Raw genomic sequence first — 22,607 nt, 5'->3', positions numbered from 1 at the left:
AATATTTACAGGTATCAGCTTGTAATAGAAACTTAGTCCTCTGAGTGTTCCAAAATCTATTCTGACAGCTGGTGACATTTGAAATAGTGCAGCATGTGTTATGTTTTTGTCCAGTTTCACTAAGATGGTGGTAAGAATTACAGCAGCAAAGATCTCAACTTGTGAACATTGACATCTATCTTTTCAGTCAACTGTGAAGTGCTATTGATGATCGGCTGTAATTTACTGAGGAGCTGGAAGCTGTGAAAAGCCTCTTGGGTCTGTATGTTTGAAGTCATGAAAATTGTAAATTGTAATTGTAATTGTAATAAGTCTACTCATATCCTGTATATTATAATATACAGTATTGGATGAAGCTTGTTTTCTTTGCACGCAGTGTAAAGTTAACTTTGAACAGCTGCTTTTATAACCTTTATGAGGAAGGTACGTTTTTGAAAAAAATGATGTGTTTGGATGGGGTGCTGAGGTGATAGTGAAGAAGAAAATGAGCTGACTGATTATGAGACCCAACTTTTGTTCATCTGTACAGTACACTGTGTGTTTCTGCTCCACTACAGAGAGTCGCTTAATACTTGATGCCTTTGCACAGCAATGCAGTCGAGTCCTGACACTCCTAAAGGACAATGGAAAACTTCTGGACACCAACCAAACTCAAGTCAAAAAAGAGAGTGGGTGTTATGATGAGCGCACGGGACAGTGTCAGCTGGTCAAAGGTGCCCCAATGCAGCCACGGGCATCGGACAATTCAGAGACGGAGTTACAGAATGTGCAAAAGAGACATCAAACCTCAGCCTTGCTTCGTGTGTTCACTGATTCTCTTCAAAGTTACCTACTTGCTGGGGGGCGACCATCACATAGTACTGTTGGAATGAGTGAATGCAGTCACATGACAGACATGGATCCGCTTTCCACATCTCCCACCCATACTTTAGGAGGGTGGACATCCCCAGCAACATCAGAATCTCACGTCCATCCATCATCCACATTCCCCGAGGAAGAGGAAGAAGATGGCTATTGTCAGAGGTGCCAAGAGTTGGAGCAGGAAGTGGTTTTACTGCAACAGGAAAATGAGGAACTAAGGAAAACCTTGGATCGAATTCCAGGTGTGTAAAGTCTGACTTAGTTATTCTAATACTGATCCACAAATCTTGAATAATAATGGTTTATTGATATTCAAAATTATGTTAATATGTTATTACGTTAATAATATTTCTGTAAATTCTGGTTTTGGATAACTGCACAATATTTTTGACACCATCTTTAGTTCTCACAATTATTAAAATTACAAAGTCTTAAAATACAGAAGCAGTTCCTATAATTTTTAACAAAAGATCCTTAGGTGTGAAGAAACATTTCAGGGACATGGATACAGGAACTATTGCAAACATTAATGCTTAGATATATGAACACACAATGGTCAAGCACACATTCTAACAATCTATCCACTCTGATGTTAATGACACTACATCGATGATCTTCAAAAATACAAGAAAACAAGGGTAGGGGATATCATTGGTTTCTATGGCTTTTAGTGTGGGCTTAACTTCTTCTTCCTCTCTAGATCATTAAACAATGGTAATGTAAATGGCAGTAAAATCACTGCACTTGTTGACTGAATTCAACAGAGTCTTGCCAGTATATACGTATACGTAGTTTTATGCAGACCAATCATGCAAAGAGCTTGTTCCTTCATAAGAGTTCAATGCTTTTAGAATTCACAGTGTGTGAGGAGATGCTAATAGTTGCCATACTATAATTACAGAGGTAAAAAGACCTATAAAACAACTTTCATGAAAACCCTACCTTTCTAAATGCTGAATAGTGACTCTTTTAATTGAGATGCATGCTATGGTTGTGCTAGATGCTTATCTGAAATGATTTTATTTCATGCAGTGCCCTGTCAGACTGTTCTTGATTACTATAAGACTGTACTCCAGCACCACAATCAACTAGTCCAACCAGTCTCAGAGGAACAGCCAACAGAGGTACTTTTGGATGGAAGGAGTCCTTCATGTTATATTCTTTTTGTGCTGTAGTGAGATGCAGCTCATATGCTATCACTGCCAAGCATTGAGATTGCATCATTAGTATTTCCTTTCTGCTGACTTTAATTTCCTTTACCCTGCGCACCGGATCAAGTAAATGTAAGCTTTGAGCATTTTATTTTAGATTTTGTACGGAAGCTTAAATTGTGATTGTGAATGGCTCAAAGGTAGAAGACAGAGGGTGGTGGTGGAGGGTTGTTTTTCAGACGGGAGGCCTGTGACCAGTGGAGTGCCACAAGGATCGGTGCTGGGCCCTCTACTTTTTGTCATTTACATAAATGATTTGGATGAGAGCATAAGAGGTACAGTTAGTAAGTTTGCAGATGACACCAAAATTGGAGGAGTAGTGGACAGCAAAGAGAGTTACCTCAGATGGGCCAATGGGCTGAGAAGTGGCAGATGGAGTTTAATTCAGATAAATGCGAGGTGCTGCATTTTGGGAAAGCAAATCTTAGCAGGACTTATACACTTAATGGTAGGGTCCTAGGGAGTGTTGCTGAACAAAGAGACCTTGGAGTGCAGGTTCATAGCTCCTTGAAAGTAGAGTCGCAGGTAGATAGGATAGTGAAGAAGGTGTTTGGTATGCTGTTTGTTATTGGTCAGAGCATTGAGTACAGGAGTTGGGAGGTCATGTTGCGGCTGTACAGGACATTGGTTAGGCCACTGTTGGAATATTGCATGCAATTCTGGTCTCCTTCCTATCGGAAAGATGTTGTCAAACTTGAAAGGGTTCAGAAAAGTCTTACAAGGATGTTGCCAGGGTTGGAGGATCTGAGCTACAGGAAGAGGCTGAACAGGCTGGGCCTGTTTTCCCTGGAGCGTCGGAGGCTGAGGGGTGACCTTATAGAGGTTTACAAAATTACGAGGGGCATGGATAGGATAAATAGGCAAAGTGTTTTCCCTGGGGTTGGGGAATCCAGAACTAGAGGGCATAGGTTTAGGGTGAGAGGGGAAAGATATAAAAGAGACCTAAGGGGCAACGTTTTCATGCACAGTGTGGTACGTGTATGGAATGAGCTGCCAGAGGAAGTGGTGGAGGTTGGTACAATTGCAACATTTAAGAGGCATTTGGATGGGTATATGAATAGGAAGGGTTTGGAGGGATATGGGCCGGGTGCTGGCAGATGGGACTAGATTGGGTTGGGATATCTGGTTGGACCGAAGGGGTCTGTTTCCATGCTGTACATTTCTATGACTTTATGAATACAATAATTCTCAGATGGATTTAATGACTGAGGAATGGCAATACTTGACAATAAGAATTTGCTTTTCTGAAGTTTGCAAAACTGTACAAATGGTTTATTCTTTGATGCAATATTTTCCACACTTACATTGATTTATGTCTTTTCTTTTCTGCCTGTGCTCGGCCTTAACCTAATCGAGCAGGAGTCAACTCCAGCCCATGCAGCAGTTTGAACTATCGGTTTCATTTTTTAATTGAAAACAATGACACACATTCCAACTTTAATGGTTATAGGGCAGATCAGAAATGAAAACCTGAAACAATTGATAGAGTCTTAGTCATAGAGTCATCCTTAGTGTCCCCAATCTATTAAACTTAATCAATCTATCAACACGTTATAGGCACTTCAAAGTCTATGTGTAAAGTAAATGCACAAAAGTTCTTGAATAACCTGAGTCTCTAAGGGTTTTTTTTAAACTAGGAGCCATTATACTTCTTCACTGGACTTGTTTCAAGGCCATTACATCACCCACCAATACAGGGCATAGAATTCCAGATGCAGTCTTAGCAGCAAATAATAATGTCAAAATTGAGTGCTTTATATTGATTTGTTTGATTAATACAATATTACAACTTGGACAGTAGCCATTCTCTTCTTCCTGATCTGGGAGTTTAAGCAATGGATTGCCATGAATGCGAAGCACTCCAAGTTGCAACTAATTGATTTGTCAGTGCAACACATCTAGAGAGAACCAATTATCATCAATGTGATGTGTTTCTTGGTAATTCCTCTCTAAGCTAAATAATCGAATAAACCCTTCTGAAGTTAAAAAGTGATGGTATAATCTGTCATTACATTTTGAAATTCTTATCTAGTGAACATTCTTTGTTAAATTTACAATATTAACAGTAGTTATGAGAAACTCTAATCCATCTCACTTAGATTTTCACATCAACTAAAACAGTTAGACCATTGGAAGTGAGTGGGAAGACAGGAATCTAACTGGGTTCCAATAATACCACAAACTATAAGCAGGGAATAGTTGAAAATGCAAGATCTGTTTGTCCATTACAATGGCAAGTGTTGTTAGTCCATGGAAGAAAATATGATTGTGTATCATTTGTTGGTCCTTATTTTGAATTTTGTTTTTATTGATAGTATAGGTTATGTTTGTCATGTCAATTAAATATGCTATTAAGTACAAGAAAGGATATTGATGCCTGATTACAGTGACAAAAGGGCAGAATTTGTATTTTTCACTGTATCTAAATGGTGAAATCAAATGCGATGAATCTTTACTCTGTGAGGCAGTTTTGTGTACATTTTTATGTCTCAAGGAATTGTAAATGTGAAGTCAATTGTACTTTATTTCAAGGTGGTAGTACTAGATATCAGAGCTCAACCACTGAATTAGCTCTTAAACATATCATACGCATCTTAAATAAGATGAACCAAATTGTGATCTATAAAGTGTCTGAAAGCTCTTAACAAAGTCATATTTATTTGCATTCTTGTCGATTAAACTGTAGTTATAATTTCTATTGTTTCTATCTCCCATTTTCAGGGAAACAAACAGTTGTTGAACAACTATCCTGTCTGCATCACTAGCAAGCAGTGGGATGAGGCGGTCAATTCATCTAAAAAGGATGGCCGTCGACTTCTCCGATACCTCATCAGATTTGTGTTTACAACAGATGAACTGAAATATTCATGTGGACTGGGCAAAAGGAAAAGATCAATGCCACTGGGGGAGCCAGGACCCGAGCGACGTCCTCTCGATCCTGTCAAAGTAACCTGTCTCCGAGGTATGAACTAACGTTCAGTTTTCAGAAGACAGTGTGCACTGAGTTACAGGCTATATGTGCAAACCAAGACAGTTGAACCACTGTGGAGCAGGTGACAGTATTCTTGATTGTAAGTCAAAATATCATGAGTTCATGTCCTAGATCAGGAACCTGAACTCATAATCCAAGCGGCCATTTTAGTTGAATAGTTACTCAGGAGTTAGACTATATATTTAGTAGTCTAACCTTTTCTGAGAAACTAATTTCATTGGAACCTGCTGAATTCTCCTATTTAAACTAAGACTTTTGGAGGGTTCCAAGTGTACGGAATGGTGCAGTGGATTGTTCAATTTCCTATGCAATTCCTGTAGCGTCTACTAAACTGGGAATTCCTAGGGTTTTCATGTGCTCTTCCTGTCTATGCTGGAATGATGACTGGCGAATGGAAAATCCAGGCTAGTGTCAAGGCTTTGAGTTTTATGTTGATTAAACATGTAGCTGTTATTGGCACTTTAAAAACATTAATCTATTTTTCTAATCACCCTGTTTAAAGATGGTGTTACTCACCTCTGGAGCAAATGGGTCTTAAACCCAGGCGTTACACTGCAAGGCCACTCCCAATGTGCCATGAGGATTCCTAATGGCACCTATTGCATTTTACAGTTCAAATTAAACCTTAATTTGTTTCTATTTGAATCTAGGTAAAAAGGTAAAAACTATTGTACTCTATGTTACTTTCTCCCCACCCCCACCCTCCTCTCATTTATCTCTCCACCCTGCAGGCACTCTGCCTCGATTCCTGATGAAGGGCTTTTGCCCGAAACATCGATTTTCCTGCTCCTCGGATGCTGCCTGAACTGCTGTGCTTTTCCAGCACCACACAACTCCAGATCTGGTTTCCAACATCTGTAGTCATTGTTTTTACCTAGTTGATTTTAACCCTACTGCGTTTCCTCTTGCAAGGATGCCTGCCAAGAAGTTTTCCTCCTCTCTCCACAAGAATCACAGGGAGTCCCTCTCCCACTGCAACTCCCAGGTCATTTCCTCTGCCCTGAAGCTCTTAGAGTCATAGAGATGTACAGCATGGAAATAGACCCTTCGGTCCAACCTGTCCATGCCGACCAGATATCCCAACCCAATCCAGTCCCACCTGCCAGCACCCGGCCCATATCCCTCCAAACCCTTCCTATTCATATACCCATCCAAATGCCTATTAAATGTTGCAATTGTACCAGCCTCCACCACATCCTCTGGCAGCTCATTCCATACACGTACCACACTCTGCGTGAAAGATTTGCCCCTTAGGTCTCTTTTATATCTTTCCCCTCTCACCCTAAACTATGCCCTCTAGTTCTGGACTCCCTGACCCCAGGGAAAAGACTTTGTCTATTTATCCTATCCATGCCCCTCATAATTTTGTAAACCTCTATAAGGTCACCCCTCAGCCTCTGATGCTCCAGGGAAAACAGCCCCAGCCTGTTCAGCCTGTCCCTGTAGCTCAGATCCTCCAATCCTGGCAACATCCTTGTAAATCTTTTCTGAACCCTTTCAAGTTTGACAACATCGTTCTGATAGGAAGAAGACCAGAATTGCATGCAATATTCTAACAGTGGCCTAACCAATGTCCTGTACAGCCGCAACATGACCTCCCAATGCCTGTACTCAATACTCTGACCAATAACAAACAGCATACCAAACACCTTCTTCACTATCCTATCTACCTGCGACTCCACTTTCAAGGAGCTATGAACCTGCACTCCAAGGTCTCTTTGTTCAGCAACACTCCCTAGGACCTTCCCATTAAGTGTATGCGTTCTGCTAAGATTTGCTTACCAAAATGCAGCAGCTCGTTTTTATCTGAATTAAACTCCATCTGCCACTTCTCAGCCCATTGGCCCATCTGGTCCAGATCCTGCTGTAATCTGAGGTAATCCTCTTCGCTGTCCACTACACCTCCAATTTTGGTGTCATCTGAAAACTTACTAACTGTACCTCTTATGCTCGCATCCAAATCATTTATGTAAATGACAAAAAGTAGAGGACCTAGCACCGATCCTTATGGCACTCCACTGATCACAGGCCTCCAGTCTGAAAAACAACCCTCCACCACCCCCTCTGTGTTCTACCTTTGAGCCAGTTCTGTATCCAAATGGCTAGTTCTCCCTGTATTCCATGAGATCTAACTTGCTAATCAGTCTCCCGTGGGGAACCTTGTCGAATGCCTTACTGAAGTCCATATAGATCACATCTACTGCTCTGCCCTCATCAATCTTCTTTGTTACTTCTTCAAAAAATTCAATCAAGTTTGTGAGACATGATTTCCTGTGAACAAAGCCTTGTTGACTATTCCGAATCAGTCCTTGCCTTTCCAAATACATGTACATCCTATCCCTCAGGATTCCCTCCAAAAACTTGCCCACCACTGAGGTCAGGCTCACCAATCTAAAGTTTCCTGGCTTGTCTTTGCCGCCCTTCTTAAACAGTGGCACCACGTTTGCCAACCTCCAGTCTTCCGGCACCTCACCTGTGACTATCAATGATACAAATATCTCAGCAAGAGGCCCAGCAATCCTTTCTCTAGCTTCCCACAGAGTTGTTGGGTACACCTGATCAGGTCCTGGGTATTTATCCACCTTTAACTGTTTCAAGACATCCAGCACTTCCTCCTCTGTAATCTGGACATTTTGCAAGATGTTACCACCTATTTCCCTATAGTCTGTATCTTCCATATCCTTTTCCACAGTAAATACTGATGCAAAATATTCATTTAGTATCTCCCCCATTTTCTGCGGCTCCACAAAATGGCTGCCTTGCTGATCTTTGAGGGGCCCTATTCTCTTCCTAGTTACCCTTTTGTCCTTAATACATTTGTAAAACCCCTTTGGATTCTCCTTAATTCTATTTGCCAAAGCTATCTCATGTCCCCGTTTTGCCCTCCTGATTTTCCTCTTAGGTATACTCCTACTTCCTTTATACTCTTCTAAGGATTCACTCGATCTATCCTGTCTATACCTGACATATGCTTCCTTCTTTTTCTTAGCCAAACCCTCAATTTCTTTAGTCATCCAGCATTTCCTATACCTACTAGCCTTCCCTTTCACCCTGACAGGAATATACTTTCTCTGGATTCTTGTTATCTCATTTCTGAAGGCTTCCCATTTTCCAGCTGTCCCTTTACCCGTGAACATCTGCCTCCAATCAGCTTTCGAAAGTTCTTGCCTAATACTGTCAAAATTGGCCTCTCTCGAATTTAGAACTTCAACTTTTAGATCTGGTCTATCCTTTTCCATCACTATTTTAAAACAAATAGAATTATGGTCACTGGCCCCAAAGTGCTCCCCCACTGACACCTCAGTCACCTGTCCTGCCTTATTTCCCAAGAGTAGGTCAAGTTTTGCACCTTCTCTAGTAGGTACATCCACATACTGAATCAGAAAATTGTCTTGTACAGACTTATCAAATTCCTCTCTATCTAAACCTTTAACACTATGGCAGTCCCAGTCGATGTTTGGAAAGTTAAAATCCCCTACCAAAACTACCCTATTATTCTTACAGATAGCTGAGATCTCCTTACAAGTTTGTTTCTCAATTTCCCTCTGACTATTAGGGTGTCTATAATACAATCCCAATAAGGTGATCATCCCTTTCTTATTTCTCAGTTACACCCAAATAACTTCCCTGGATGTATTTCCGGGAATATCCTCCCTCAGCACAGCTGTAGTGCTATCCCATATCAAAAATGCCGCTCCCCCTCCTCTCTTGCCTCACGTTCTATCCTTCCTGTAGCATTTGTATCCAGAAACATTAAGCTACCAGTCCTGCCCATCCCTGAGCTATGTTTCTGTAATTGCTATGATATCCCAGTCCCATGTTCCTAACCATGCCCTGAGTTCATCTGCCTTCCCCTTGCTTTTAAATAAATGCAGTTTAATTTGTTTAGTCCTACCTTGTCCCTGCCTGCCCTGACTGTTTGACTCACTTCTGTTCTCAGCTGTACCCGTCTCAAATCGATCTCTTTCCTCACTATCTCCCTGAGTCCCATCCCCCCACCTTACTAGTTTAAATTCTCCCAAGCAGTTCTAGCAAATTTCTCTGCCAGTATGTTGGTCCCCTTCCAATTTAAGTGCAATCCGTCCTTCTTGTACAGGTCACTCTTACCCCAAAAGAGATTCCAATGATCCAAAAATGTGAATCCTTCTCCCATACACCTGCTCCTCAGCCATGCATTCATCTGCTCTATCCTCCTATTCCTGCCCTCACTAGCTTGTAGCACTGGGAGTGATCCAGATGATCCAGATGTTACTACCCTTGAGGACCTCCTTTTTAAATTTCTGCCTAACTCTCTGTAATCTCCCTTCAGAGTCTCAACCTTTTCCCTCTTCCCCTGTATCACTGCAGCACCTCAGTGAAACTGCCAGCAGCATGTTGCTACAGGTTCTGCAATTGAGCTTCCAGTTCCCTGGTCTGCCTGTCTTCCTTAAGTAGACAAGTGTCCTGAAGATCTTAACTAGTCCTCAACTAAAATTGGCAATGACGTTGGGCTTCCTGACATTCCCAAAAAGATTCAGCCCATACATTTGTGCACATGAGAGCCAGGAAGAATAACAGTACAGTTGTCAACAGTAACAAGAGAAGGTGTAATACAATGCCTCGGTTATCAACAACAGCAAGAGTGAGCTGGGATACAATGGTAGGGTTATAGACAGTTGTGAGAGAGAGTGGGGAACCAGTGATAGGGTCATAAACAGCAATGAGGGAAAGTGGGGACGCAGTGATGGGATCATAAATAGTGACGAGGGAGATTGGGGGCCCAATGATAGGGTCATAAACAGTGACGAGAAAATCGCCCAGGTATGTACTGAACATAAAAATCAGGACAAATCCAACCCAGCCAATTATTACCCAATCTGTTTACTCTCAATCATCAGCAAAATGATGGAAGGTATCATCAGTAATGCTATCGAGCAGCACCTGCTCAGCAATAACTTGCTCAGCGATGCTCAGTTTGGGTTCCTTCAGGGCCACTTAGCTCCTGACCTCATTACAGCCTTGGTTCAAACATGCACAAAACAGCTGAATTCCAGAGGAGAGATGAGAGTGACAGCTATTGACATTGAGGATGTATTTGACCGAGTGTGGCATTAAGTTGCCCTGGTAAAACTGGAATCAATGGGTATCAAGGAACAAACTCTCCACTGGTAGGAGCCATTCTTGGCACATGGGAAAATCTTTGCGGTTGATAGAGGTCAGTCATCTCAGTTCCAGGAAATCTCTGCAAGAGTTCCTCAGGATAGTGTCTTAGGCCTAACCATCTTAAGCAAGGTAGCAGTCCATGTTCAAATGCAAAAAGATATAGACAATATCAGCGTGGGCTAGCAAGTAACATTCATGCCACACAAATGCCAGGCAATGACCATCTTCAATAAGAAAGATCTTCAACTAACCACCACCCCTTGATATTCAATGGTGTTACCATCACTAAATGCCCTACTTCAATATCCTGGGGGCTTACCATTAACCAGAAAATCAACTGGACTCACCACATAAACACACTTGCTACTACAGCAGGTCAGAGGCTAGGAATACTACAAGAAGAAACTCACCTGAATCCGCAAAATCTGTACACCATCTACAAGGCCCAAGTGAGGAGTGTGATGGAATACTCCCCACTTGCCTGGATGAATACAACTCCAGCAACACATAAGCTTGACACTATCCAGGACAAAGCAACCTACTTGATTGGCACCACAACCACAAGCATCCACTCCCTCCACCAGCGACGCTCAGTAGCAGCAGTGTGTACTATCTACAATAGGCATTGCAGAAAGTCATCAAAGATCCTCAGACAGCACTTTCCAAACCCATGGCCACTTCCATCTAGAAAGATAAGGGCAGCAGATATATAGGAACATCACCAAGACACACACCATCCTGACTTGGAAATATAGTGCCATTCTTTCACTGTCGCTGGGTCAAAATCCCAAATTCCTTCCCTAATGGCATTGTGGGTCAACCCACAGCTTGTGGACTGCAGCAGTTCAAGATGGAAGCTCACCACAACCTTCTCCAGGGCATCTCGGGACGGGCAATAAATGCTGGCTGGCCAGTGATGCCCACATCCCTCAAGTGAATAAAAAAAACACAATATTTTATTACCTGTGTTAAGCATAAATAAAGCTAACTAAAAGCACAATGGCAGATCTTTTCGTTTTGTGTCAAAAGTGTTTTTGAATAAAATATGTGTGAGTCTATGTTTTAGGATAGGAGAAGGTCATTTTTGAAGTAGTTGTACAAATGTTTGCCTGTTCTGGAGAAGGGCCAATGGACACAAAAGGTTAAATCTGCTTTCTCTCCAAAGATGCTGCCTGACCTGCTGAGTTTCTCCGGCAATTTCTACTTTTGGTCCTGATTTCCAGCATCCCCAGTTCTTTGGCCTTTTGTTTGCCTATCATACTGCTTTCACCCTCACGTCCATTCCACTTTTGATGAGCTTAATTTAATTTGTTAAAGGACTTAGAATGCCAGGTATATCTGTGATATTGATCACCCGGTTCAATATGTGTTAATGTCTCTGTTGACTCTGCCCCTTCAAACAACAAGCAGTGTGGGAACCTTGACTTCACATCATGACTGAGTGGGAGCACTCAGATTCTCTTGCAAATTCATCTGCTTTTATTCATGATGATTTTACAACTGATGGCCCATCGACCCAAATGCTTTTCTCCACAGTAGTTGTTTCTGGTTATTGTGTTTTCATATTTTGTGTTTAAATCTAGTGGCTGCCGACAGTAGCATTATATGTGGAATACCAACATGAATCTATTATCTTAATAACTTTTATTTTGCTGTATACCTCCATTGCATGAACCCACCATAAAAACTGAGTCTTACACATTAAATCCAAATGCTGTGGAAAGTGTGCATTTGCTGTATTACTAGGAAGTAACATTTATCTATTGCCTCAGATCTTTCATTATGTCTGCACACCCCAACCTCTGCCAGAAGCCTGCAATGAACTCTGTAACTGTTCACACTGAGCTGCATCCAGACCAGAATTCCCTTCTCCCTGTTCACAATAACATTGACTGAGACACAATCACTTCAATTCTAAAGGTTGTCCCAGTTCATATCACTCTCACAGTACCTTTTTAGGTGGGGCCAGAATGTAACAACACTTTATTCTCATCAAATTCAAAGTCTACAGTAAAGTGCCTTCAGGGAAAGAAAAGAAATTGATTTCTGTAGTGCCTTATAGTCCCCCAAACCTTTGGGATATCCTAAGAATTTCACGGTTAGTGCATAACTTCTGGAATTGTTGTCTTGTCGACAGATCTTGCGGGCAATGTGCATGGTATAGATCCATATACAGAGATTGGAATAAACAAGCATCTAATTTTATTGATGCTATTTGAATACAGAATTTTCAGTAGGATGTCAGGAGAATAATTCTTCTTCACAGTGCTTGAATTGCAAAATTCTCACCATTGTTTTCAAATCCCCCCATGGCCTGGTCCGTCCTTTGCCTGGAAGTGGAACACAGAATCAAGGGCTTTCCCAGCTGTGACTAGACCCTACTTTTAAAATGGCTGCCTAAGAAGGGGTGGAGGAGAATGTGTGCAGGCTATATTACAGTTCAGGGTAGGTACATGACCCTATACATAGTGAGGGCTCTATACAAAAAACAAAAAAAAATCCTTCAGCTTCACCTCTCACATCCACTCACCCTTTCCCACAAACTCCCATGCGTCATCATGCAAAACCCTACCAACCACTATGATAATTTCCTCTAAACCCTCATAACCTCCATGCCAACCTGTTCCCTTTGTACATTCTAGCCCCTCATGACTGCACTGCCATTCAACAAGATCATTGCTGATCTTCCACAGGCCTGAATTCCTTTTGGTGCCAGCTCATCATAGCCCTCAACTCCCTGACATTTCAAAAATCTATCTACCTCCTGCATAAATGCTTTCAATGATCTTGCCTCTACAACTCTCTGGGGCAGAGAATGCTAGACATTTACTACCTTCTGCATTAAATCTTTTGCATCTCAATTTTAAATGAATGTTCCCTTGTTAGAGACTCCCCCATAAATGGGAACAGCTTCTCAACATCTACCCTGACAAGCCTCCTCAAAATCTGATCTGCTTCAATAAGATCACACTTCAGTCTTCTAAATTCTAATGAATAAAGGCCTAACCTGTTTAGCTGTTCATAAGAAATGAACCCCTTTGTCCTAAGAATCAGCCTAGTGAGTCTCTTTTGAGCTATCTCCAATGTCAACATATCCTTTTTAAATTATAGGGACCAAAATTGTACACAGCATTCCTGGTGCCACCTCACTAACACCCTGTACAGTTGTAACAAGTCTTCCCTGCTTTTAAAGTCCACTGTCCTCACAATAAAAGTCAAAATTCCATTTGCCTTCTTAATTATGTGTTGCATTTGCATGTTAACATTTTGAGTGTCATGCACAAGAACATCCAGATCCATCCACTTTCTTTTGGACTCTCTCTCTATTTTAAATAATAGTCTGATATTTGATTCATCCCACCAAGTGCATGATCTCATATTTTCCTGCATTAAATTACTTCTGCCAATTTCTGCCCATTCACTTCAACTATCCTTTGCAGATTCCATGTGTTATTATCTATCAACATGCCCTTCCACCTATTTTGTACCATCAGCAAATTTGCATGCATTGCACTCTGACCCCTCCAAGTCTGAAATATATTGTAGCCCTCGAACTGCTCTTTGTGACACTCCCCTAGTGAAGCCTTTACAAGGATCATTATTCCCAAATCTCCAGCCTCTGTGTATAAACCAATCCTCAATCCGTTAATACATTATCCCAGTACCATGAGTTCCTATCTTGTGCAAGAACCTTTTATGCGACACCTTATCAAATGCATTCTGGAAACCCAAATACATTACATCTTTCAGTTTACCTTTATTAAATTTGCTTGTCATATCCTCAAAGGTCTCTCGAAAAAAAAAATCAGCCATGGTTTCCTTTTCAAAAAATCATGTTGACTCAGTTTGATTCTGTTAACACTCATTTACTATATAAAAGCTTTTAACAACAAACAGTTCATTCAATGCAGAATCCATTCCAAGAAAAATTGAAATCCATAGACCCACTTCGGATAGTCAATAACAACTTGTAGTTTTCAATCAAACTGTGAAATGGCAGGCACTCTACTGTGATAATGGATGATTGTGAAATCATTCATGTAGCAGTAATCCAGCAATGGAAAGATTTTGTCAAGAGAGTGAAACAGCAAGCTTTTTTGGAACATATCTTTTAAAAGATGGAAAGGGCAGAACTTGCAAGTGTCTTAACAACTTGACACTTTGCTTTGAACACTTCTTGATACTTTTGGTATGTCCATTGACGGTTCCAATGAGCTTTACAGTTAATGAATGTATGTACTTTTTATGTACATTCATGCTGACATTTTACAGTTCAAAAGAGCATTTTATCATCCCAAAAGGGATACCTGACTTTCCCCACAAAATGCAGGCCTGCTCTTCATAGATCTACTTTACACATGTCTGGATTATCAAAATAAAACAAAGAGCTGCAGATGCTGGAGATTTGAAATAAAAACAGAAATTGCTGGAGAAACTCACCAGGTGTGGCAGCTAGGAAAATGCTACTAACAGTTCTGATGAAGACTTGCCAGTTTTGAAACGTTAACTCTGCTTTCTTTCCAAAGGTGATGCCAGACTTGCTGAGTTATCCCAGCAATTCCTATTTATGTTTCTGGAAGACTCAGATCTGGGTTGAGTGATAGTAGCTGTTGACATAACTGGCTAGCTGCGTCTTTGATATGCTCATACATGAAATGTCAAACTGCTTCATTCCTGGCCCTACAAAAATGGGAGGTGCAACGTTTGGAGGTGGGATTAGTAATTTCCATGCTAAACCACCATTTTTGCTCTGATAGTTGAGATACTTCAGTGTCATAAAAATCCAGGTGTCTATCTCCTCCTGACTGTCAACTCTCTGAGATGTCTGAAATTTTCTAATTCTGGCCTACTGTATATTTTGATTTTAATTTTCCCATCGTTGATAGTCATACCATTGCCTCAACCCAAGCTCTGGAATACCCTCCATTAACCTCTTCAAATCTCGGTCTCTGTGTATCTATTTAAGACATTCCTTCATTCCTATCACTTTGAGCTTGCTTTTTATCATCTCACTTAATATCCCCTTTTGTTACTAAAGGCATATGAGATTGTTAACATCAACATCAGCAGCTGGATACGATACAGTTTAACATCTCATTCAAAAACAAAAAGAGTGCGTCCCAAGGAGGAACTGGTGCTGTCATTGTAATGTCACTGGACTAGTAACCCAGAACGCCAGACTGATGTTCTAGAGAACAAACACAAAAAACGCTGGAGAAACTCAGCAGGTCTGACAGTATTTGTTGAGACAGAAACAGAAGCATTTAATGTTTTAAGTCTAACCTTACTCTTTCTTAGAACAGAGTCTGTTTCTCTCTCCAGACCTTTTCTGCCATAATCCTTGAATAGAAACCAGCCCGCTGTCCTTAATTGATGGCAAGCCCACCCTCTGACACAAATCAATCAATCTGGGAAAAAAATCATTGCCTGGTGACAGTGAATATACAATGCAGGCTTCTGACCCCTATTTAACCTGGCATTGGGGACCAATACCCAAATGGAAAATTTTGTCCATGCTTAAGATATTTTCAGGGCTGTGCAGGATGACCAAATTGAACCGATCTTTAGATCTTTCAAAGGGCCAGCACATGTATTGTAGGCCGAATGGCTTCTTTCTGTGCTGTCTGATTCTATATATTTTCGAAACTATTGCAAAACACTAAGTGCTGCTTCCATTATGATGAAATACACAAGTAATAAGTTTGCAGTAGGGAATTACCATCCTGGAGATTAACATAAAAAGTTTGTAGCTTAATATTTTCACTGATTTTCAAGAATTCTTTGTTGTTATTTTTGTTTCTTTATTGCTTTGTGATACTTACAGAGTTCATTCGGATGCATTGCACCTCCAACCCAGATTGGTGGATGCCTTCAGAAGAACAAATTAACAAAGTGTTCAGTGATGCAGTTGGGCATGCTCGCCAAGGTCGTGCTGTGGGAACTTTTCTTGGTGGTAGCGGTGGTTCCTACTATGAAGGCTATGATCCTCAAATGTCACATGATGAAATGTTTAACAAGGGCTGCCATGAAGGATCTGGAGACTAAAGGACTACAGTGTTCATATATAACTGCCACGTTGGTGTAATAAATGAATGTATATTAATCTATGGTTGTATTGGTGTTGACACCAACTAGATATAATGCAACTCAATTTTACATTAGAACATTTAATTAAAATAACATTTCCTGCAGAAGATATACCAAAAGTGACCTCAGAGGTTAACCTGCTGTGACTGTGATTAATTTGGTTAATATCCACTTTCCTGAACATTTGAAGTGCTATTCCAGGCATGAAACTGAGGAAATGTATTTAATCTATCCAAATTCAAACAAAGGAATATTATGTTTACAATATTCAAACCAGGTAAGGGAGAAACAAACTTTGAATTAAAGTATTTTTCTACAAGGATAAGCTTAATCAAACCATAAAAGGTCAAAAATGATCATATCACTGAAATTCATCAGTCTAACCATGGACATCTGGATTTTTGGCATTCTGTATAAAATTAGAAATGTTTTGCAATTATAATTTGGAGCTCTCCTTTTAACTGTTCCAATTGAATTACATTATTGACAATATCGAAGGAGTTGCCAAAATAGGAGTTAAGTCTGAAATCTCAAATGTACCTTCAATATGTGGCAATATAGTTTCCTGAATGTAGAACTTTACCCTAAACCCTATTTAAATTCAATCCTCATCACAGTTTTTGTCACACACTTTATTGTGTGGTGGTTAGCTGGTAGCACTTGAAATGTAGCAGTCTTGTCAAGGGAATCAAGAAGAAATTTAATTGTCTTCTGTCAGTTATTTGGATTGCTGAAAGCAAATTGAAGGCAGGTAAGTAGAATTCCTACAAAAATGCTCCTTTACCAAGTATCACAGACACAGGCCATGGTTATATTGCACTTTGCTTGAATACCTTCTGTCCACATATACAAGTGCATTAATGATGAATGTTGTAGTATTTGTATTACTTGTACTAAGAGTAATTTTATCAAGGAAATGAATTTTAAAAGTAGATAGTAATTATTTTATCCCATGGAAGATGTTTCTTATATACTTTCAGATTGACTACTGTGGTAGAAAATTACCACATCTTGTGTCTATAAAGAGTTCAGTGCAATTGCTGACTAATATTACTCAAAACATATCCTGCAAATATCAATAAATGTTCAAAGACAGGTAGCTCATAAAATCTAGCATATGTAAATAAAGCATAAAGCATCTGGCCAGAAATCGAGAGGAAGTGCCATTCTGGTTGCAATAGTTTATAGTTTTAAGTGAAAAAAAGCCAACAGGCTTTGATGATTAAAATGAAAGTCAAAATATTCATCCCAGATAAGGCAATATTCAAAAATCTGGGGATCTCTTATCAAAACATGTGTCTTCCCTAGCTTCATATTGTTTCCCTGTGAAGAAGGGTTTATGAAATATATTCTGATGTGTGGTAAGTCTTTTGGTTTGTTTAAGAATGTAGCATTTTATGGCTGTGCTGATACTTATGACATGAAGGTAACATCATGACGTGGCAAAAAGCTAGGAAATGCTGGAAATCTGTATTAAAACAGACAACTGGAGAAATGCAACAGGTTCATCTGTATTTGAAGGTGCAAGATAGGCCAATGCTTGGATTCAGTCCTTCATTAGAACTGGAACCACAAAGTCAGAGATATGCCTTTTTACAACTGACCAAAGGAAAATAAGGATGGAGCATGCAACAGGTAGTGTTCAATTCTACTAAGTGTTTTCACAAAGAGTCAACTAATTGATATAATAATCAATGCATTGTGAAATTGTGGAAAGCAATATAAAGTGTTTCACACTAAGAAAATTTAAAATTTACCATGGTCTAACGATAGTCGCATACTGTGCACTATACCAAGATGGCAGCCATAGATCGATTAATGTTTCTGAGTTGGGACATAGTGATCTCAAGTCCAACTCTAAAGACTTGAGCACAAGACTAAAGCTGCCACATCAGGAAAGTACCGATGGAGCATGCACTGCCATCAGTGCCATTTTTCAGATCAAATTTTGAACTTAGGCCCCAGCTGCTATCTCTGGTGAATGTATAGGATCCCCGGCAATATTTTGAACAACAGGAGATTATGCCCCATTGTTTTAAGTTCAGTTGCTGTCTCCTAAAGTAATTAACCAATGAATTTCCCTTTTATGTCCCCTGTGCTGTGTTGTGCCTGTTCTGTGGACATTTCCAGCATTGTGTATTAATGTGAATAGAAATAGTGAACAAGGCCACAGGACATTGATGCCAGATTAGTAAATCATTACCAAGATCTTACAAGGTGAGGATAGTGTAATCATAATAAAATAACAAACTGTACGATATAGTCTCTGTGGTAATATTCAGAATATGTGGAATGTTCCAAAAGACAATGCACTGGGACAGAACTAAATTATGGGTCAGATTTTCAGCTGTTGATCATGAATTGACAGAAAAAATCTGTCCTACTGAAGAAACTTTTATTTCATTGTTTATCCCATAAATACTTGATTTGTTTGCCTTTCCTTTCTCTCGAATTTATTGCCCATCGAGTGCTGTTCCCTAGACACCGGGAGTGGATTTTCCAGGATGGTGACCATTGTGTGTGAAGTATTTTGCCACTGCTCTGATGATGTGCATTACTCTGTGATGGCTCTCTCACATATTTCCACTGCAGGAGGCCATTTCACACCCCAATTGCCTCCCCACACCAGGATGTGGACGGTCAATTACTGGTCATAGAGCCAGTTATGGGAGTTGTCCTTCCCCACCCTCTCCCCCAGGTCATGTGGAAGCCACCATCTCCATGGAGATGACCATCATGTGGCAGGTTTGGCTTGGAGAGAGCAATGCCAGCAGAGCTATTCCCAAATAGGGACCTGCCACCATTAAGAGGCTGCAGCAACCACTGCTGAAATGAATTTACAAGGAGTGATTTTCCCTCCACTTTGAGGAATCTAACTGCTTTTTCTCCCTAATCATTTTAATTTTCAATGCAGCTCTCCAAGGTTGTATCCATGTTGAAATGCCCTTGTGGTACCCAACCTCTCTCAACAGCATGTGTTGTCCCAGCACAGCTACTGAGGCATCAGGAGCTGCCATGCCTCTGCCTGAGCCAGTAAGTGCAGGCCCAAGACCCCCATGAGCTGCCAGTGTCAGGATCCAGAGCTCCATGGGAAAATCCAGCCTTTGAGTGAGTGCTTGAACATTGAGTATTGAGAAGCTATTTGGCTACAGTTTCAGTCAAGTCCAACACTCATATAGCACCCAGGTAATGTTCTGGGGACCCGGGTTCAAACCCCACTTCAGCAGATGGTAAAATTTGAATTCAATAAAATTCTGGAATTAAAAGTCTAGTGATGACCTTGAATCCATTGCTGATTGTGGGAAAAACCCATGTAATGTCCCTTAGGGAAAAAAACGGCCAACCTTATCTGGTCTGACCCATGTGATGATGTGTGTCACTCTGTGATGGCTTTCTGTCTCATTATGGGTCAAATTTTCAGCCATTGATTATGATTTTATAGAAAAAAATCTGTCGTTCTGAAGAAAATTTTATTTCATTTTTTAGCCTATAAATATTTGATTGGTTTGCCTTTCCTTTCTCTCAAATCTGATGTCCATCAAGTGCTGTTCCCCGAGACATGGGGAGTGGATTTTCCAAGATGGTAATCATTGCTAACCTTAACTGGTCTGCCCATGTGACTCCAGACCCATAGCAATGTAGTTGACTCCCTGTGGCCAATTAGGCATGGGTAATAAATGCTGGTCTAGCAGCAACATCCACATCCCATGAATGAACAGAAAAAACACTTACAGATGGGGTTTCTGTATAGTAATCATGGGTGGGAAACCTGACCAATTTCATCAGAATCCTGGTGTAGGAAAATTCATGCAAACTGGAATCCCAACAGAAATCAAGTGACTATATTCTGTAACACTATCTTCTGTATTCTGTTCAAGTCGCTGATGTACTTAGGTACAGCATGGTTTGTCTGGATAGCATACAGAACACTACTTTTCACTTATCTCGGTACATGTGATAATAATAAATTAAATCAAATCAATTAAATACAGATTAAGGATTGAAGCCAAACATCATTACATCATGCAGTATGTATAAATATCAAAAATTAGATCAATTGACAATTTCAGTGGTTACTCACATTCAAAATGACCATAGGTCAGCAAGTTGGACAACAGTAACTTTCTCTCAACCTCTTTCACTGGGGCTCCTTGCTGGGGAATGGAATCAGTGACAATACACAGAAGAATGAAATCATAAAGATAATGTTGACATTTTAACTTTTAAAAAGTGCATCGATTTTTAGTATGGATGTTATTCTGTAATACTTTCTGTAATAGCAGTGCTAGCATACTTTCTGACAGGCAGTTCTGTTAACTGTCAACACAATAGTGATTATTTTGTATCATCAGAAAATGCTGCATTAATAACCACAAAGTAACATCATCTTCTGCCTCAGAGGAAGATACATTTGTTCTGCAACTGAGCTAATGAAAAATATCATCCATGGGATAATTTCTAAGCATTGAGGTTGAGCACTTTCTCCCGTGTTCTTTGCGCCGTTAGAGTGGCTGGTCAGTGCAGTGAAAAGTAAACGTATATACTTGTTTGTTAATTGTGAAGGATTGGTAATGTTAGCATTCTCACACAAGTGTACTTCTCTCTGTCTTAATTACAAGTGTGCACTGATTTGGAACAGAGACTTTTTGTTACGTCTTGACTATCTTGTTTTTTTAATTTGATACTGTGTGTAGGTCCCACTGTAGCATCTACTTTGTCAAGTTGTTGGTTTTAATGTCAGCAACACATGATAAATGGTGTACGTACAGGTACATGACTTTATTGTCTCAGATTTCTGTACTTCATTTGACATATTAGGATCTTCCAGTTTCGTGGTTATGATTTTTTAAAAAAGTGAACAGCAGGGGGAAGAAGTTGTACACATTTGTGATTTTGTATGTAGCAATCTAATCTGTAGTATGTGCGGACAACTGCCTTAGTAACAACTGTGACATCTTAAAAGGCAGGCAATCAGAGTGACTTCATTATGAAGTTTTATCTAATAAAGACGTTGAAAACAAGTTTTGTTTTTTCCTTATTTATTGCTTCCAACCTCTCACATTTTACTTTTCTACAGCTTTCTCAATGTGTGCTTTTCGCAATTTAATCATTTGTAGAGTTAACTCAGGGAAGTGGTAGAGCATACTGACACACTGGAATCATTTGATGCCTCAGTTGGGTCCAAAAAGATCAAAACTAATTGGAAACTCTCTTTTTAGAAAACTAGACACTTTTGAAATATAACTTTTCTCCATGCTATAAAACAGCATTAGTGATTTACTGAACTTATAACATATACTTAAAATAATTCTTAACATGTAAATAACATTTATTAGATAGCCATATTTCTTCTGAAGATAATGGGCTGGGACTTTGCAGTAGGAATAACAGAATGAACCAGACAGCAACTAAGGCATTTGCACATGTGCAGTAAAATCCAGCAGGTACTGTCCAATTTATTCTGTTTCACCATAAGCTGTGCTAACATTAGTACTTTGCTGAGAGTGACCATATTGGAATTCATGTTATGGCGTGAATTATGGCACTTAACTAGAAAAACATAGCAGAACAGGGCTTTTCCATTCAAACCTAATTAGGATTTTAGCAGCATATGGGTGACATCCAAACAGTCTCTCTAGCACAGAAAGTTAACTTTTACAAGAGTGGAATTTAACCCCTTCAGATTTTAACATTTTGTTTTTTCTATGTATTCTTTAATTCTGCCTTTCCTCCCTTTTATTTAGTTTTTAATATAAAAGAAACTCAATAAAAATTGTTCTTACACTTGTTGATTTGGACTCTGCACTGCAATCTTTACAGAGGTGATGAAGTGTTGATCAGGAAACTCAGAAGTTTTCCCTGAATGCAGTCGGACCTTTGGAACAGGAAGTGTGAAAACAGGGAAGTTGGTCGTTTGGGGGTTAGTGGGGGGAGGAGGAGTCCCGTTCTACACCGACTCCCACAGCTACCTGGATTACACCTCTTCCCACCCTACCTCCTGCAAAAATGCCATCCTGTATTCCCAATTCCTCCTCCTCTGCTGTATCTGCTCCCAGGAGGACCAGTTCCACCACAGAACACACCAGATGGCCTCCTTCTTTAGAGATCGCAATTTCCCTTCCCACGTGGTTAAAGATGCCCTCCAACGCATCTTGTCCACACCCCCACCTCCGCCCTCAGACCCCATCCCTCCAACTGTAACAAGGACAGAACGCCCCTGGTACTCACCTTCCACCCTACCAACCTTCGCATAAACCAAATCATCCACTGACATTTCTGCCACCTCCAAACAGACCCCACCACCAGAAATATAT

The 22,607-nt window shown here is 40.2% G+C and overlaps 1 protein-coding gene across 1 annotated transcript in view; it reads left to right on the top strand.

Annotated features, from left to right (window-relative positions):
- bend4 (BEN domain containing 4) overlaps positions 1–21,314 on the top strand; it is a 45,974-nt gene extending 24,660 nt beyond the window's left edge. The window contains exons 2-5 of the mRNA XM_043692101.2: positions 558–1,103; positions 1,894–1,985; positions 4,794–5,034; positions 16,031–21,314. Coding sequence (XP_043548036.1) covers positions 558–1,103; positions 1,894–1,985; positions 4,794–5,034; positions 16,031–16,251 — 1,100 coding nt within the window. The 3' untranslated portion in view covers positions 16,252–21,314. The remainder of the gene's footprint in view (positions 1–557; positions 1,104–1,893; positions 1,986–4,793; positions 5,035–16,030) is intronic.
- Positions 21,315–22,607: the final 1,293 nt, after the last annotated feature.

The sequence above is a fragment of the Chiloscyllium plagiosum genome, unplaced genomic scaffold (genome assembly GCF_037043375.1).
Source record: "Chiloscyllium plagiosum isolate Xiang-an unplaced genomic scaffold, Cpla_swu_hap1 HiC_scaffold_1, whole genome shotgun sequence".
Lineage (NCBI taxonomy): Eukaryota > Metazoa > Chordata > Chondrichthyes > Orectolobiformes > Hemiscylliidae > Chiloscyllium > Chiloscyllium plagiosum.
This window is presented reverse-complemented; position numbering and strand designations above follow the sequence as displayed.